This window comes from Megalobrama amblycephala, linkage group LG4 (assembly GCF_018812025.1).
Source record: "Megalobrama amblycephala isolate DHTTF-2021 linkage group LG4, ASM1881202v1, whole genome shotgun sequence".
Lineage (NCBI taxonomy): Eukaryota > Metazoa > Chordata > Actinopteri > Cypriniformes > Xenocyprididae > Megalobrama > Megalobrama amblycephala.
The window spans coordinates 36312332-36331518 of NC_063047.1; the positions used below are offsets into that span (position 1 = coordinate 36312332).

A 19187-nucleotide genomic window follows, 5' to 3' on the forward strand; every position below is an offset into this window, starting at 1 on the left:
GAATTTTCAGTTCCTATGTTAACAACTCGGAGGATGAAGGGTGACTGTAGTAACGTAATCTTAATATTAAATCTTCATGACAGAAAAGCCACCAGGCTTTTATGTAGAAAACACAAGTTTTGCCAGTTGGACTGGTTAGCATGGTCTAGTTAGCCCCTGCTGGTAGTCACATGGCATTTACAGCTCAGGTTATTGCCCCAAAAACCTGAGCAAACTTTTGGGGAGTTTTACACAAGGCAAATAACTTTCATTGAGAGGAATTGGAATACCGACAGATAACTTTCTCCGGGTACCTTGTTGGGTTTACCAAAGAAATGAGAGAATATCAGACAAACAGGTTGTTTTCCTTGTGGTTTCACTTTTTGGGGGAACTGAGATTTTGTCGTTTGGGTGTGCTTTAGGAACTTTTACATCTGAAATTAATAATAAAGATTTGCAGTATATCCGAAGGACAATCTAATTGTTTTTGCTGTTAGAAAGGAAGCTCTGTGAGATCTCAGTCATCTATTAAGGCCGGCAAGTTTTTTCGGTGTGTTCTGCACGTTGGCTCTAGAGGGACACCGTCTGGGATTTTCTGGCCGATTCAGCATGTTGAATCCGCATCGGGCAATCGATGAGAGAATTCTGAACGGCAGTTTAGCTTATGCCTGGTTCAGACTACATGAATTTAGCCCGATTTTGCCACAATCTGTTTGACTTAGGGTGTTGTGGGATTCGTAAACGACAATGGGCGTCGGTACGCAGGATTCGATCATTTCAGCTCGTGTAGTGTGTCATAGTGGACGACAACCGATGCTGCGTCTGCGATGCTTCACGACAGAAAGACTAGCATGTGTAAAAAAATTTTCCGGTCATCCACGACATGTCACACTGGCCAATAGAAGCACAGAAGCGTTGAAAACACATGCTTTTAAACATGCGTAAAGAGATGAAAGAGAAATGAAATGAAAGAGAGACAATAGTATTGTTCCTGCTAGGTAGAATTGTGCAATGCAGTAAATGTTTGTGAAGCTATGGCAACAATACTCCTGCGTTTATGATGTTTCCTCGAGGGTGAAAAAAGGTAAATAAAACATTTTACCTCAGTTCTCTTTGTTTCTTGTCGACAACACAACACGATTTAAGGAGACAAAATCGTATAATCTGACACAGTGACTATCGTACCCGACAAAAATAATGTATTGTCTAAACTCGGCATTAGCGAATGAGTCATTGCATGAGAATAAAATTGGAAGTGATGAAAGCAAGCAAAGAAGTCAAGACGGTACAGCCAGAAGGCTGTTATAATTTTACATCATCTTACCTGAACATTTGAATTCACAAATATTTTCATAATAACATGAACCGACTAGAATGAAGAAAGTGATCAGCGTGATTGATATTTAAAATGGTAAGGAATCTGCATATCTGCGGTCCTAGTTTCAGGTTCCCTTTTTGAATGACGAGAATAGACAATTTATATCTGCTGACAGATATAGACAGATATTTCCTTACACACAGGTGCAGAATGCATGTGCTAGCTGACAGTAGTCCTTTTGCTGTGTTCAAGCACAGCTTTTTGGCCAAGATGCAGCCGACGAGAGGCGACAACACAGTCAGCTTTCGTCGTCGCTAGTTTGATGTCGTCTTGGTGTGTCCCAGGCTTTAAACTGAAGAGCTAGTGAAGAGCTAGTGAAGTCTGGTATACATTGTTTAGGAATGTCCTGATTGCTAAATTTTTGCTTCTTTAATAATTTTAAAAATAGCATTAACTCATGTTTAATGATGCTTGATTTATGAAGTGAGCACTTTTATAAAGTGTTTATTAATTGAGTGCCTAAATTTCATTTTATTTAACCCTTCTTCTGTAATTCATTTAAAGGTTTAACCTGTAATTTCTAAAGCAGCACACTTGTTTTCCAGAAGAAATCTCCGTCTTGGAAGTATATTCAATAAATAAAGGCATGTTAAAGCATGTTGCTGTCATTTGAAAGTGTCGATTTGATACTGTAGTGAAAAACATTTAGCGTTTACTGTCAGTGTATTAAATTTCACTATGTGGTCTTTATGTGAGTAGCTGAACCTCTAACCTTTTGATTTCAGATGGATGGAGGCCTGCCTGGAGGAGCAGCTGCCTCCTACCACAGAACTGGAGAACGGCTTGAGGAATGGTGTCTACCTTGGCAAACTGGCCAAGTTTTTTGCTCCGCAGTTGGTGTCAGAGAAGAAGATTTATGACAGGGACCAATCTCGTTATAAGGTACTGATTTTCTGAAGTTTTTCTTGCTTTTAGAACTGTTTAACTCAGCACACAAATGCTGTATGTTACCCTACGTTCACACAGACACTCCTAAAAAGTACATTTTGTAAGTCACACCTGTTAGTAAATATAGATGTCAGTTCCAAACACTGACTGTGTGAACGTAGCCAGTTTGTCACAGTGCTTTGTCAGGATGTGCCTTTTCCTTAATGCAACACAGACATCCTCATATCCTGAATGTCTCATTCCCATGGGAGGAGAAATAACAGAAGGGGGAATTCAGATTAAATTGTGCCCACTGATAGTGTTGTTTATTTGCACATGCTGTTTGCATTATTTTAGTGCCTAGTGTACAAAAGAAATTATGCAAATCAGGTAATGATGCAAACACACCCAAAATGTTTGGGCTGACTTCAATTTGCATGGCACAGCATACAAAGGTGAAGTGTTTGTGCTGAACTAATTACATTTTTTAGCACTATTTTAGAGCATTTAGCACCTGGTTAAACCGAATTGTGTGTAAATATCATTCAAAAGTTTGGTGTTAGTAAGTTTATAAACAGCCACATCAAAACTTATTCAGACACCTTGAACATTTCATTCATTAATACAGTTTATTCATTATAGTTTAAAAAAGGTCATAAAATATGACAAGATCTCAGAGTTAAACTGTCAGAAAAAAATGAATCTTAATTATGTCAGATAACACTTAAGCAAAACATGGTTAGGTCAAAGTGTCTGAATAATTTTTGGTTCCAAATTTTTATAAATTTTACTGGTAGTCCACTGCTTGGATTTTTAGATTTTTAGGATTTTTTAAGGATTTTTAGAAATCTTGGCCAAGTATGAACATGAAAAGTATGAGCATGTACAGCACTAAATACTTAGTTGGGGCTCCTTTTGCCTGAATTACTGCAGCAATTTGGCGTGGCATGGAGTCGATCGGTCTGTGGCACTGCTCAGGTGTTATGAGAGCCCAGGTTGCTCTGATGGCCTTCAGCTCTTCTGCATTGTTGGGTCTGGCATATCGCATCTTCCTCTTCACAATACCCCATAGATTTTCTATTTTTTTGTCTTTAGCCCAGGTGAGATGCTTCTGACGCTGTCTGTTGTTCAAGAGTGGCTTGACACAAAGAATGCGAAAACTGGAGGGCAAGACACAAAAGGTCATTGCAAAAGACAGCTGAAACCCATGCGTAGTGGGTAGTGGTGCGTAGTGGTTCTTGAAGCACTGACTCCAGCTGCAGTCCACTCTTTGTGAATCTCCCCCACATTTTTGAATGGGTTTTGTTTCACAATCCTATCCAGGGTGCAGTTATCCATATTGCTTGTACACTTTTTTTTCTACCACATCTTTTCCTTCCCTTCGCCTCTCTATTAATGTGCTTGGACACAGAGCTCTGTGAACAGCCAGCCTCTTTTGCAATGACCTTTTGTGTCTTGCCCTCCTTGTGCAAGGTGTCAATGGTCGTCTTTTGGACAACTGTCAAGTCAGCAGTCTTCCTCATGATTGTGTAGCCTACAGAACTAGACAGAGAGACCATTTAAAGGCCTTTGCAGGTGTTTTGAGTTAATTAGCTGATTAGAGTGTGGCACCAGGTGTCTTCAATATTGAACCTTTTCACAATAATTTTCTGAATTTGGGATTTTCCTTAGTTGTCAGTTATAATCATCAAAATTAAAAGAAATAAACATTTGAAATATATCAGTCTGTGTGTAATGAATGAATATAATATACAAGTTTCACTTTTTGAATGGAATCAGTGAAATAAATCAACTTTTTGATGATATTCTAATTATATGACCAGCACTTGTGTGTGTGTGTATATATATATATATATATATATATATATATATATATATATATATATATATATATATATATATATATATATATATATATATATATATACACACACAATATGTGCAATAATGTGTTACTGTTGTATTTATTTATTTTGTTTTGCACTTTCTCCAGCACTCAGGACTACATTTCAGACACACAGATAACACTGTGCAGTGGCTCAGAGCCATGGAGTCTGTTGGTTTGCCCAAGGTGAGGCATGAGTACACACTTTTAAAGAAACACACACACACTGACGCATATCTTTGCCATCCTCTCTCTTTGAAGTAAACATTTATTAGACTTACATTCAAAGGAGAAACAAGTTGGAATCAAACTGTGTACTTAGTATTTTTGTGGAGGCTCCAGTTGGTAAGGGGGTAAGGGGTTCATGGGGAAAAAAACAACCCCCAAATAAAAATAGGCCTAGCTATTATTAAAACTTTTTGTAATAATTACTGCAATGCCACAATTTCTGATTATACTTTTGAATTATCAAAGAGAGAACATACATTATTAATGCATTTACTGTCGAGGGTTGGCATCGTCTTTCAGCCCAACCCTATTACTGTCACTATTTCAGAATATTAAGAATATTAGGCCTATAACTCCTGCATCGATTCAGTCTTCCACATATTTTGTAGCTTATAGAAACAAACACATTTAAGGCATATAAACACTGACACTGCAAGGCAAACTGTACCTTATCTCGCTGTTTGACAGCGCATTTTGTGAATCAGAGGCTGTTCTTTGAAGTCCTTCAAACCTAGCGTCCTTCATAATACCTAGCGTATGCATTACCTAAAGTTCAGTCGATCGTAAAAAGTAATTTGAACAGAAAACATTTATATTTTGTAAAATTTTGGACAGATTTCACCCAGCCAGTGCAGTTTGGCCTCCATTTGGCCTCCGAGCATCAGTGAGGTCAGGCATTGTTTTTGGGTATTGGGGAGTTCAGTGGGGTTCAAGTCTGGATTTTGTGATGGCCAGTTCACAGTCTCACTAAATCATTTCTATATGGATCTTGCTTTGTGCACATGGCCATTGTCGTGTTGGGACAAAAAAAAAAAGCCCTTCCCAAACTGTTGCAGTGTAGTTGGCAACACACAGTTCTTTAGAATGCAAAAAAAATTAGTTCACTCAAAAATGAACATTCTGTCATTTACTCACCCTCATGTCGTTCCAAACCTGAATGACTTTAAAATTATGTGGAACACAAAACAAGATATTTTGAAGAATGTTGAGAATCAAGCGTTCTTCAAAATAATGAATGGTGAGTGATGATGATGAGTAAACAAAGACAGGTGCATCCTAATTTGTGTACTTACGCACTATTCAATGATGTTTTGTAGTATAAATTGTGTGAGTAGTGTGTTCACACTGAAATTCCAAAAGGAAAAAGTACACTTTAAATACACGGATAACGCACTTAATTAACTGAAAAAATACTTTTTGTGCGCCAAAAAAAAAAAATGACTTTATTCAACAATATCAATGATGGGCGAAGTTATTTATCTGATTCATGAAGCTTCGAAGCTTTACGAATCTTTTGTTTCAAATCAGTGGTTCGGTGTCTCAAACTGCCAAAGTCACATGATTTCAGTAAACGAGGCTTCGTTATGTTATAAGTGTTTTGAAATTTCAATGGCGTGACTTTGGCAGTTTGATACGTGCTCTGAACCACTGATTCAAAACAAAAGATTCGTAAAGCTTCGAAGCTTCATGAATCAGTGTTTTGAAATTGCCCATCCCAAGATTTTGTTGAATAAAGAACATAAAGAACGTTGCTTCATAACATTAAGGTTGAACCACTGTAGTCACATGAACTGTTTTAAATACATCTTTAGTATCTTTCTGGGAACTGAAAGTGTTAATTGTCTTGCTGGCAATGCAGGCCTCACTGAGCTATTGGATTTTATCAAAAATATCTTAATTTGTGTTCCTTGTCTTACGGGCGTGGAACGACATGAGCGTGGGTTATGAATGACAGAATTTTCATTTTTGGGTGAACTAACCCTTTAAACACACCTGAACCAGCTAATTAAGGTCTTATTAGACATACTAGAAACTTTCAGGCAGGTTTGTTGAGGCAAGTCAAAGCCAAACTCTGCAGGAGAGTGGCCCTCCAGGACCGAGTTTGGATACTCCTGACTTAGTGCATAGTAAATATTTTATAAGTGCATAGTGTATTTGGGACACAACTAGAATTTTAAATTTTTTGTTTGAACTATGCCTTTAGGGGCCTACTCCTTTCTAATCTTGAGGTGTCCAAGGTATTATTTATATAAAACAATTGTATTTTCTCTTACAGATATTCTATCCTGAGACCACCGATGTATATGATCGCAAGAATATGCCCAAGGTGATCTACTGCATTCATGCGCTGAGGTATTATAGACATTCTGATGTTTTTCTGCTCCTCATTCTGTTCTTTCACTCAATATCTAAAAAGTGTTTACAAGCTGTCGACTGAAGAGCTTTGTTTGCTTCACCAGGTTTCATAACCTGAAACTATAAAAAAATGGCGGTTACTTTGTGGTCATGGTTTCTCGATCTCTCAGTTATGACAACAGGGTTGAAGAACATCAGCGTGTATGACTGCTGCTTCCTTTTGGCAGCCATTGTCATGGCAATCTCACCACTGAGAAAAGCAGCCATTTTTTTAGTAATGGTGTAACTAGGGGGTGCCCGTGGTTAATCTACCCATCAGTCCCCCTGGTTAACTTCCTGTCTGTCTTAAGTCATTTCCTGTCATTGTTTCCTGACAATTCTTGTCAATATGCTCCAGATGCAAAACTCCTTTTCACACCTCTTCTGTTGTGCAGAGCATCCTCAGATCATTGACTTCCTGAGAGAAGAATTTTTTTTATGTATGTAAACACATCCGTCAAGTTAATGTTTTATGTTTTTATCTGCTTCATGGATAATCCACATTCGGTTTTTATGGCCTGCTGAGGATTGAATGCTCTGAAGTATGAACTAGGTGTGATCCTACACTCTTATGATATCAGATTCCCGCCCTCCCTTGCAGGAAGCGTATACTCAGAGATTAGCAGAGGTTTCTGTTTCCTGTTTGTCTGCCACCACTGAAAATGTGCTTTATACTGTCTGAAAGCAGTATTTTGTCTGTCCTACTGTAAATGTCTGCCTTTATAATCAAAGCTCATAGGAATATTGATTAGAAATCAACTCTGTGGGGCATCCAGGCATTATAGAAGGATTTTTCAAAAACTTTGGCAAACAACTTGTTCCACACTCTTTGTTCTGTACACATGAATGTGAATAGATATTGCTGAGGAGAAGTGTGCTTTTACTTTTCTAAACAATCAGACTTAGATTTTTCACCTGGTGACAATGAAATTGTCAAATAAACGCCATTAACTTGCACTACTGTTAAAAAGTTTAGGGTCAGTAAGGTTTTTTTTTTTGTTGTTGTTTTTTTTGTTGAAGAAATTAACATTTTTATTCAGTAATAATGCATTAAAGCATTATTGACAAATTATTAAAAATGACAGTAAATGCTTTTATAATGTTATACAAGATTTAAGTAATATTAGGTTATTGATCTCTATTAGGGCTATTAGGTATTGTTATCTGTTAGATTAATGCTAATTTGTAAATATACTATTGTTCATTGCTTATTCATCATAATACATTAGTCTATGGTCATTTATATGACTTGAAAATGTACTAAATGTATATATTACCATTCAAAAGGTTTTTTTGTACAAGGACACATTAAATTGATAAAAAGTGAATGTTACAAAAGGTTTCTGTTTCAAATAAATGCTGTTTTTGAACTTTCTATTCATCTATATATATATATATTAATTGTAATTACAGTTGTAATTGTATTACAGTTATTGTATTTTTGAGCATAAAATATTTATTTAAAAATTGTTTTTCATAAAATAATAATAATAATAATAATAATAATAATAATAAAAACTACAGACCCCAAACTTTTAAATGGTAGTGTACATAGAAGGAGGATCTTGAGCTGTATCATCCAGACAGGGTTGGCTCTTCTGACAAACCGCAACTCAGAACACCTTAGTAACCACATAGCAACACCCTGACAACTACCCGCAAGACCCTATAATTGTGATGGTGAGGTTTGCACGGGAAACACCACTTTCTTCATTTTCTCCAAAAATTTAATTTAGCATTCAGTTGTTCACATGTTTTATTTTATGCTAAGTTATTTATCAGAAAACCACTGAGTGACTGAGCATAGAAAGCCATTCATGGTGAGTCATTTTAAATAGAAAGCCAAGTAATTATGCAACTCAGAAGTTTTAATCATTTGGCAGCTAATGTGCACAGGGGAATGTGTCTAATGAATGACCACAGGAAGACTTCTTTTATGGTAAATGATTTATAGTGCTTCCTGCTCTCTCTTTCTTTCTTTCTTTCTTTCTCTCTCTCTCTCTTGTCTTGTGTGTGGGCTGCCTGGCTTCCTCCCTTTGCCTTGCACACGCTCTTCCTTCCTGACCCTGTAGTTATTTGACTTGCTCAGTAAGACTATCACTGAGACTGTGCCCAGAGATGCCTCAAACATTGCAACCAACATTGCAAACATCACAACCAGCATATACTTCGCTTAAGATAGTTGACATATTTTTTTCCAAGATCATCAGTATTTAGGGTCAAATATCAAAATATCTAATCTAATATTATAAAATATTTTTGCATTATGCCAAAAATCCAATTGTTGTCTGCATAGTTATCCAAATGTTTGTCTGCATAGTCTTGTTATCAGTTTGGCTTTGAAGAATATAATCAAGCTTGTGACTCATGAGGTATAGTGGCCTACATCTTTTACACCAGTTAAGTCACTTAACCTTTGGCCCTTCTGTAGTTAGGAGGATGAATTCACACCAGACTGTGTCTATCTCTCTGGCTATTGATGTAGGGGTCAAAGGTTAAGGTAGGCACATTAAGTTTATCTCCCATGCTTAAACGCTCAGGTACACACCACTTTTAATAATTCATTACCCCTCTGTTTGTCCTCAGTCAGTGAACAGATAAAAGATAAAAGTTTAATGCAGTTTCCAGCATGTGTTGCACACTTACTGCAGGCTATTTTCCTGTTCCAGAATTGGCGTAGGGATAGACTTAACACAACTTCATACTGCCATCTAGTGGAAGAACATTGTAACTACATTTGTGATTTGTAATTGTTGGTATTGCAAAGAAAGCTAGTGAAATATTTAAAACAGTGTTTCCCAACTGGTTTTGGCTTCAGGGCACATCATAGTATCAAACTGAAAAACAAGCTTTCTTTCTTTCTTTCTTTCTTTCTTTCTTTCTTTCTTTCTTTCTTTCTTTCTTTCTTTCTTTCTTCATAGTTTTGTTCTAATTTTGCCAGAATTGACAGAATAATTTGCATTAAAATATCAAGTTTAATTGTTGTTTAACACATGACCTTTGACATCAACAACGAAACATAGAGGAATTGATTTCTCCTCATTTATAAAAGTTGATCAACCTATTTACTTTGCATGATTGTATGGGCATAACATCTGAGGATACCAGTTCATTTGGAATAAATCTTTTTAATAAACAATTTTCAATTTTAACAGTTTTCAACTACCAATTTAATAATGGATGGAATGCTGCATTTTTAATCTAGTTGCAAGAGCTTGTCTTTTCTGACTCAGTAGTTTAGTTATACATATTATATTGCTTGGACATATATTACAGTAAAGCCATGAGAGATAAAGTTGTGTCTCTACACAGCGTGTGAACATGTGTAGCTGTACTCCCATTGACAACATTAAAAAAGTCTAGCTGCGTTGTCATTTATTATCTTTTAATGGTTTCAATCTGGATAAAAGCGGAGATATGTTTCTTACTCAAAGCAGTAGAAAGGTTTTAAGTATTCCTATTTTTCCTTACATCTTGATATGTCCTTGTTTGTGTTTGGTTATTTATTTATTCATTCATTTTTGAAGTGTACATGTCGTAAATTTGATTGTGTTTATGGGAATTTGTTTCATGCTCATGCATTATCTTGAATTAAATATACATGCAATGTGTGATAAATGTTTGAACAGCTCTCTGTGGGGAAACTTAATTTTCTTTCTTCCACCATTTTGTAGAAAAATGACTTGAATTTTGACTTTAAAAATCATTGTGTAATCCTTAACCCAGCTCTCATGCACAAATTGCTGTGCTATCTCTGCCTTTACTCATTCTCTAGCTATGATATAGTGCATTTATTTGTTTGTTCTTCTTTGTGCAGCTTGTACCTCTACAAATTGGGTATTGCCCCTCAGATCCAGGACCTGTTGGGGAAAGTTGACTTCACAGGTAAGCCACAGGCATTCTCAAAAACTGCCATTTTTACCAGAAAATGTCAATAAAATTTTTATTTCGTATTTTCCTCAGCTACCACACTCTTAGAAGAATAGTTTCTGTATTGAACATTAAAAGGTTCAGACGCTTCACATATAGAATCTTTTAAGGTTTCCCATCAGGGGATCATTTTATAGATGTAGTTTAATTAATAAATTGTGTTTCAATTAATTTTTAATTTAATTTAATTTATTTTATTTAAACAGCCAATAAACACTTTATCACTAAAATGAAATGACCTGTTAAACATGAAAGCATCATGCAATCATTTAAGACATTTCTCCTTTTATAGAACCATTTTGCCATAAAGTGTTCTTTAAAATCTAGAAAATCTTTGCAGTGCAGGGCTGTGACCACAGTAGGGTGATTGTGCACCCCCCCATTCCCCCAATAACACTTACAATAGTTGTAATAATTATATTAACAATAAACAAATATGTTTATTTCCAAATGAATTCTTAAACTACCTCAATCATAAATATGTGATATCTGCAAACTTGCATTTGAGTTTTGAAGCATATAGTGGTGTACCTTTACAGTCACCGAGCTTAAAGGTGCCCTAGATTATGTTTTTAAAAGATGTAATATAAGTCTAAGGTGTCCCCTGAATGTGTCTGTGAAGTTTCAGCTCAAAATACCCCATAGATTTTTTTTAATTAATTTTTTTAACTGCCTATTTTGGGGCATCATTATAAACGCGCCGATTTTATGCTGCGGCCCCTTTAAATCCCGTGCTCTCCGCACACAGAGCTCGCGCTTGCCTTAAACAGTGCCTTAAAGTTTACACAGCTAATATAACCCTCAAAATGGATCTTTACAAAGTGTTCGTCATGCATGCGTCGGATTATGTGAGTATTGTATACTGTTATATTGTTTACTTCTGATTTTGAATGAGTTTGATAGTGCTCCGTGGCTAACGGCTAATGCTACTCTGTTGGAGAGATTTATAAAGAATGAAGTTGTGTTTATGCATTATACAGACTGCAAGTGTTTAAAAATGAAAATAGCGACGGCTCTTGTCTCCGTGAATACAGTAATAAACGATGGTAACTTTAACCACATTTAACAGTACATTAGCAACATGCTAACGAAACATTTAGAAAGACAGTTTACAAATATCACTAAAAATATCATGTTATCATGGATCATGTCAGTTATTATTGCTCCATCTGCTATTTTTCGCTATTGTTCTTGCTTGCTTACCTAGTCTGATGATTTGGTTGTGCACATCCAGACGTTAATACTGGCTGCCCTTGCCTAATGCCTTTTATAATGTTGGAAACGTGGGCTGGCATATGCAAATATTGGGGGCGTACAGTCGTACGTAACAGTCGGTGTTATGTTGAGATTCGCCTGTTCTTCGGAGGTCTTTTAAACAAATGAGATTTATACAAGAAGGAGGAAACAATGGAGTTTGAGACTCACTGTATGTCATTTCCATGTACTGAACTCTTGTTATTTAACTATGCCAAGATAAATTCAATTTTTCATTCGAGGGCACCTTTAAAGGATTAGTTCACTTTCAAATAAAATTTTCCTGATAATTTACTCACCCCCATGTCATCCAAGATGTCCATGTCCTTCTTGCTTCAGTCGGAAAGAAATTAAGGTTTTTGATGAAAACATTCCAGGATTATTCCATCCGATCATTTGTTTATATAAAGTATATACATTTAAATTTTTTTTTGAAAATGACCGATCGTTTCACTAGATAAGACCCTTATTCCTCGTCTGGTATCATTTAAAGCCCTTTGAAGCTGCACTGAAACTGTAATTTTGACATTCAACCGTCTGGAGGCCATTGAAGTCCACTATAAGGAGAATAATCCTGGAATGTTTTCATCAAAAACCTTAATTTCTTTTCGACTGAAGAAAGAAAGACATGAACATCTTGGATGACATTGGGGTGAGTAAATTGTCAGGAAAATTTCATTTGAAAGTGAACTAATCCTTTAAAGCACAGCCACACAATTATATCCATTACTGAAGTGTAGACCCTCCTCTGTCAGCTCAGTTTACAGGAGAAGGCAGAAAAGTGCCTCAGGTTTTATTAGTAGTGAACATTCTGCAGAAACCTGGCTGATTGCATTTGATTAATGAAGGGAATGTAATGACAGGTAATTATTGCTTTAGCTCAATTCAGAGTGTAACTCTTCATCTCATTCATTGTGTTTTGTTAATAGAATACCTCATCAGGAAAATTGAGTTCAAGTCATAATGATGTGCTCTGTAATGAATTAATGATGGAGGTGAAAACACATTTAAGATTATAGCTAGTTGTTTTTGCAGGAATTCATTATTTGTAATGGTTTGATGTTGACACACTTATTGTGGAACGATTTAAAGTAACAAGGAGCTTGATTTGTTCGACGTGTGTGCTGGCAAGACAGCCATTGTTCTTCAGATGCATTACAAGTGCAGGTCTTGTAAATAGGCATGTACAAAAAGATGTCTTTCTTCTGCTGAACACAAAAGAAGATATTTTGAAAAATGTCAGTATTCAGTAACCAAAGTTGATGGGCCCTACTGACTTTCATAGTATTTTTTTGTCCATACTATGGAAGTCAGTGCAGCCCATCAGCTGTTTGGTTACCTACAGTCTTCAAAATATCATCTCATGTGTTCATCAGAAGAAAGAAATTCATACAGATTTAGAACAACTTGAAGGTGAGTAAATGATGACAGAACTTTCATATTCATATTGACATTTCATATTCTCATTCCACAGAGGAAGAGATCAGTAACATGAGGAAAGAACTGGAGAAATATGGCATCCAGATGCCCACCTTTAGCAAGATTGGTGGCATCCTGGCCAATGAGCTTTCAGTAGATGAAGCTGCATGTGAGTGACTTCATCTGTTTCATCTGTTCATAAATATGTGTACATCTGTTTAAATCAAATACCTACTGTATTATCCTCATTCTCATGATTGCTTGTTTTTGTGTCCTCTTTCTGATCTATATCTGCAGTACACGCTGCTGTCTTTGCCATTAATGAGGCCATAGACAAAGGTCACGCAGAGAACACAATGGCGGCTCTGCAGAACCCTAATGCCTTACTGAGAAACACACAGAGACCACTGGCCCAGGCCTACCAAGACACGCTGAGCAAAGCCAAGAGGAAGAAAGAGGATCAGGCCTCAGGACGGGTAAACTAGACATTCATAAACGTTTAAAAAACACTTTAATTGAAAAGTTTGGTGTCAGTAATATTTTTAATAGTTTTGATCGAAGTCTTTTATGCTCACCAAGACTACATTTAGTTGACGTTGATCAAAATACAGTAAAAACAGTAATATTGTGATAAATTATTGCAATTTAAAATAATTGTTATTTTATATATTAAAATGTAATTTACTCCTGTGATGGCAAAGTTGAATTGTTAGCGTCATTATTCCAGTCTTCTGTGTCACATGATTCTTCAGAAATCATTCTAATATGCTGATTTGGTGCTTACGAAATATTTCTTATTATTAACAATGTTGAAAAAAGTTGTGCTGCTTAATATTTTTTACAAATGTTTAGATAAAACCATTTTCTTGCGTATTTGTCTATACATAAACATGCTGTTGGTAAAGTGATTTTAGGCCAGTTGTAGACAGATCTTTCAGTAGTGAGTTACAATGCCTTAACCTGGCTGCAAGAATGATAATATGTCTATACCTGCATGTCAGGACTAATGTTTTACAAACCCAATGCAAACCACACTTGTATGATTTGAAATCTGGTTTAAATAGAATTATGAGTGGTATAAACAAAGCCTTAGTCGTACAAAGGCAAACTGTAAAAACTCTGTGCACACAAGTGAATATCTAAACCTTGTTTAAAGAAATTTACAGATAGGACTATTCATAATTTGCTGAAAACTTTAGGCATGTGTATGCAAATATCTGAATTTTGCATGCAAAGCAAGTTTGTTTGTGTTTATTTTTACAGCCTCCTTTCAGACAAGCTCCAGCATTCCTTTAGTTGCAAAATCAGCAAGATTTTGATTAAAAAATAGCAGAGAATCAGCCCCGCTTGTTTAATGCTGATGTCCTTTAACACTCCTCACACACTCTGCTGACTCCAGTATCACCTGATGCCCTGATGTTGACTTAACTGAATAGTGATTTTGTTGTGTGTACACATCTAAGTGGGTGAATGTTTTATTGGGCATTTTTTTCATTTAATTCTCAACCTGGTGTTAAGGTCTTTGTTCAAGAGCCCAATGGCGATAGCTTGCGTTTTGCTTCTTACAGAGATCAAACCAACAGCATTCTAATTCCCCTTTCTCTGTACCACCAGACCTCTAATTATCCTCTAGTTTCTTTTTTTAGTTTTTCAAAAAATCTCTTTAAGAAAACATGTTTGTGACATATTGTATGTGTGTTCAGCGCTCATCTGTTGCAACTGAAGAGAGAGATGTGTATGAAGAATTACTGACCCAGCAAGAGATCCAGAGCAGTGTAGACCTCGTGAACAGTAAGTGTGGCACATTAATCTATACATTGGGAAAGTGGGCTGAGACCACATAAAAAAATGTTTATTGTTTTTTTGTTGTTGTTAAGTTTACTTCTGGAATTAAAGAGTTTTATTTTAGCTTTTAAATTTCGAGAAAAAAAAATTAAAACAAAAATATGCAAAGTTATGACTTCAAATTTAGGTGAAATATTTAAAAATTAGCACTATTTGTCTGCAGCTTTTCACTCAAACTGTTATGATAACAGTATAATTTGCAATAATGTTTTGCATTTTTATTTAGCAGTGTTATTTTAGTATTATTTATATACAATTATTTGTTATTTTAAATTAGCTTTTATTTTTCTATTTTAGTTTAATTTTAGGTTCAGTAATTCTGTTATATGCTTTTGTAATTTTTATTTATTTATATTTTCAATTTAGCGTTAATTTAGTTTTATTTTAGTTTTTAGTAATTTTAGTTTTTCAACTTAAATTTATTTATTTATTATTTTGGTTTATTTATTTATTCATTTTTATATATTCATTGTACTGTATATTGCTCATTTTGTAGCTTTTTATTGATATCTTCTCATGATTTCAAATTACGGAGAGCCTAAGAGAGCATTTGGACACTTTCAGGGAAGCCCTTACATCATTCATGGAAATATAGCAATGATTTTTTTACTGTATGGCATAGTAGGCTGCTTTGAAAATATTCTTGATTTGCTCTGAAATTAATATAATATTATGTAAATGTTGTGTACAGTAATAATGATTTTCTCTCTCTAGCATCAGCAGCTATTCAGCAAGTAAATCAGGCTCTTGATGCTGAGGATCAGAAAGCCCTCCTGGCCAGCCTTCGGTTGCCTGCACTTGGTCTTGTGGGAGTCCTTGATGACAACTCCTGCTTTTACCTGGAGCACTTCACATCCTACAGGAAGCATAAAGTTAAGGTACCGAAGCAGACTTTCTATATCAGTTGAAATTTTTCTGGATTTTGAGTCAAATTAATTTGATGAGCATGTTTATGACATCTGTATGTAGGATGCTGGTGGGGCTGCTCAACTGGAGAGGGAAGAGATTCAGAGGGTCATCACTTCCTGTAATGAGTTTGCAGAGGCCGAGAAACGAAGTATGTTGCACACATACATGTACCCTTGACTGGATGATAATGTATAGACTCGAGTGTAGTGTAGATCCTCTATAGATATGAAGCTCTGTATGCCCCCATTGTCAGTTTAGATGATGTTCAGCCGAACTAAAAGTGAAATTAACATTAACATAAATGGCTTTTTTAATAGATCAACATATAGTGTCTAAGGATGTAAATTTTGGTCATTTTGAGTGTTTTAGTACAAATAATTCATACCCAATAACCTCATGGCCAACAACATTAATCGAAAATCAGTTGATACAAGTGATACAATTTATCACAACATTATAATGTAGAAAGTGAAAGATTCATTTTAAGACTTGCTAAATATTACATTTAACAGTGTTATGAAATTATTAGTGTTTTTAATATTATCCTTAAGTGAGCATCAGATGATAGCTGACTGAGATAATCTAAATGTAAAAATAGGGGAAATTTGCATGCACAATTAAATATACAATATCTGCCGATATATATTCTTTATTGACGTACATATATATATATATATATATATATATATATATGTGTGTGTGTGTGTGTATATATAATATAGCAGCTGATTGTATATAATATAGCAGCTATTGTGTTTCTCTATTCACATGATGTGTTTGTTTTTCTGATGCTACTGATTATTGTGCTCTTGATGGACACAGAACAGGAGGCGGTTGTTGCGATCAATGCAGCGATTCGGCGAGGCGTTCCAGAAGAGACGGTAGAGGAGCTCCTGAATCCAGAGGCCCAGTTGCCCATCGTCTACCACACTGCTGCCAGCCTGTACCAGGCCGAGCTCTTCAGCCTGCAGCTCGGCTCTCAGGTCAGCTCTCTTACTTTTTTTTTTTTTTTTTTTTTCTTCTTCCCCATGTTAAGCTCTTTCTTGTCCTTACTTACAAAACAAGTTTAAATTTTTGCTCACCTCAGAGCAAGGCCGGTCTTACTCATGAGGAGCTGTGTGTAGCTGTGGAGATGCTGTCTGCTGTGTCTGTGTTAAATGAGGTGCTGGACACTAAAGACTCTGTGGCCGTCATTGAGCAGCTCAGTGACTCTCCACTGGGCTTCAGTGGTCTGGATGCTGACAATTTACAGAGGTACAGTGACACTACAGTTTGAGAAAGAGAGTGGTGCCAAGAATACTATATAATACACACTGAGAAACAATTTAGTAATTTACTTGATCATGTGGTTGTTTTGCTTTGATAGATATGCAGACACACTGATCCGTCTCAGAGCAGAGTCCCTCGCCCAGGGTCAAGAGTTCCTCACCTGGAATGATGTTCAGAAGTGCATCGATACTATCAATATCCAGGTGCATGAGGAACATGAGAGTAAGCAAACTTTTAAATAAATTATAAACTACCACTCAAAAGTTTATGGTCAGTAAGATTTTATTCAGCAAGGCTGCATTAAATTGCTCAAAAGTGACAGTGAAGACAATTATAATGTTACAGAAAATTTCTATTTCAAATACGCTCTTTTGAGCGTTTTGTTCATCAAAGAATCCTGAAAAAAAATGTATCACATTTTCCACAACATTATTAAGCAACACAATATTTTCAACATTGATAATAATAATAAATGTTTCTTGAGCAGCAAATCGGCATATTAGAATGATTTCTGAAGTGATCATGTGACACTGAAGACTGGAGTAATGATGCTAAAAATTCAGCTTTGCCATCACAGGAATAAATTACACAATAGAAAACAGTTATTTTTAGAGATGCGCCGATACTAAATTTCTCTACTGATAGGCGATTATTCAGAGTGATATCTGCCGATACCGATAGTTTGGGGGTTCTGCCTTTCATATATATATATATATATATATATATAAAAAACGGGGCAGCAGACTCAGGGAGATCCATATGCAGCATTATTAAACAATCGTAGTCGTACAGGCAATGGTCAGATAACAGCAACAGGTGTAACGCAGGCGAGACAGGAATCAATAACAATACCAGGCGGGTAGTCAGGGCAGGCGGCAGGCTGAACAGGGTAATCTGTGAGACAGGCAGTAATAAACAAGGCAGGCAGCAGACAGGAATCAGAGTGAGTAGGCAGTCCAAGGTCAAACACAAGATATTGATAGACAGGGTAAACGCTCAGAAATGTATGCTCGGCAAAACAAGACTTCGCGAAGCATGATGGGGTAATGGAGTCTTAAATAGTCCAGGTAATGCACAACAGGTGGTGGGTAATCAGCCCAGGTACATGGTGTGGGATTTGTAGTTCTGAGTACAGTTAGTATTTCGGTGACGGCGCCCTCAGGTGGCGATCAGAGGGAGCCACAGAGACCGTTTCTGTGACACTATCATTATATTTTTAATTATTATATTTTGAAAGAAATGCAAATAAAAACTTAATTCTCTCCATTTCACCAACTTGTTTCAGAGTAACTACTATCAGTTATCAATAAATACATTACTAAAATTAATATAAACACATTAACTAAATTATGAAGATTAAATTAATATTTCTTAACTTTCTGAATGTTATTAATTCATATAATTACAATTAATATTGGACATCAAACTGGTTTCTTAGCATTTTCTTTACACAAAGCACAAATTCAGTGCATTTCATGCCCTCTTTTGATTAACAGGATGTATCGGCTGACTATCGGCTGTTTTTAAACTATCGGCCAATAGAAAATTAACGAATATTAATGGCCGATACCGATTATTGGCCGATATATCGGTGCATCTCTAGCTATTTTAAATTGTAATAATATTTCATAATATTATATGTTTTACATAAAAAAATACTGTTTTACATTAAAAAAATCTTACTGACCCCAAACCTTCAAACAGTAATGTATATTTCAAAATGATCTCCACATAAGTTTGAAAATTAGGTTTTTTTTCCCCCTTTTAAATGTATAATGTATCTGGTTTAAATGCATTTTAGTCTTCTAAAAGAAAAAAAGAAAAACAAAATAGAAAGACATTCATAAATAAATATAGATTATAATATAATATAATATAATATAATATAATATAATATAATATAAGCAAAAGGCCTTCTCATTAATGATGTGTTTAACTCTTAGGTGGTCTTTCAAAAGAAAGTTACTCCATAATGTTCTGATAAGTTGGTGTGGCTATGTGGTTGTGTGGATGTGTGTTTATGAATTACACATCATTGATCCAGTCTGT

The 19187-nt window shown here is 35.7% G+C and overlaps 1 protein-coding gene across 1 annotated transcript in view; it reads left to right on the forward strand.

Annotated features, from left to right (window-relative positions):
- Nucleotides 1-19187, forward strand: part of iqgap2 (IQ motif containing GTPase activating protein 2) — a 62367-nt gene that overhangs the window by 18373 nt on the left and 24807 nt on the right. Inside the window, exons 3-14 of the mRNA XM_048189121.1 lie at nt 2083-2239; nt 4218-4295; nt 6394-6470; nt 10330-10397; nt 13171-13284; nt 13413-13591; nt 14819-14906; nt 15675-15838; nt 15930-16017; nt 16692-16852; nt 16957-17123; nt 17236-17360. Of these exons, the coding sequence (XP_048045078.1) occupies nt 2083-2239; nt 4218-4295; nt 6394-6470; nt 10330-10397; nt 13171-13284; nt 13413-13591; nt 14819-14906; nt 15675-15838; nt 15930-16017; nt 16692-16852; nt 16957-17123; nt 17236-17360 (1466 nt within the window). The remainder of the gene's footprint in view (nt 1-2082; nt 2240-4217; nt 4296-6393; nt 6471-10329; nt 10398-13170; nt 13285-13412; nt 13592-14818; nt 14907-15674; nt 15839-15929; nt 16018-16691; nt 16853-16956; nt 17124-17235; nt 17361-19187) is intronic.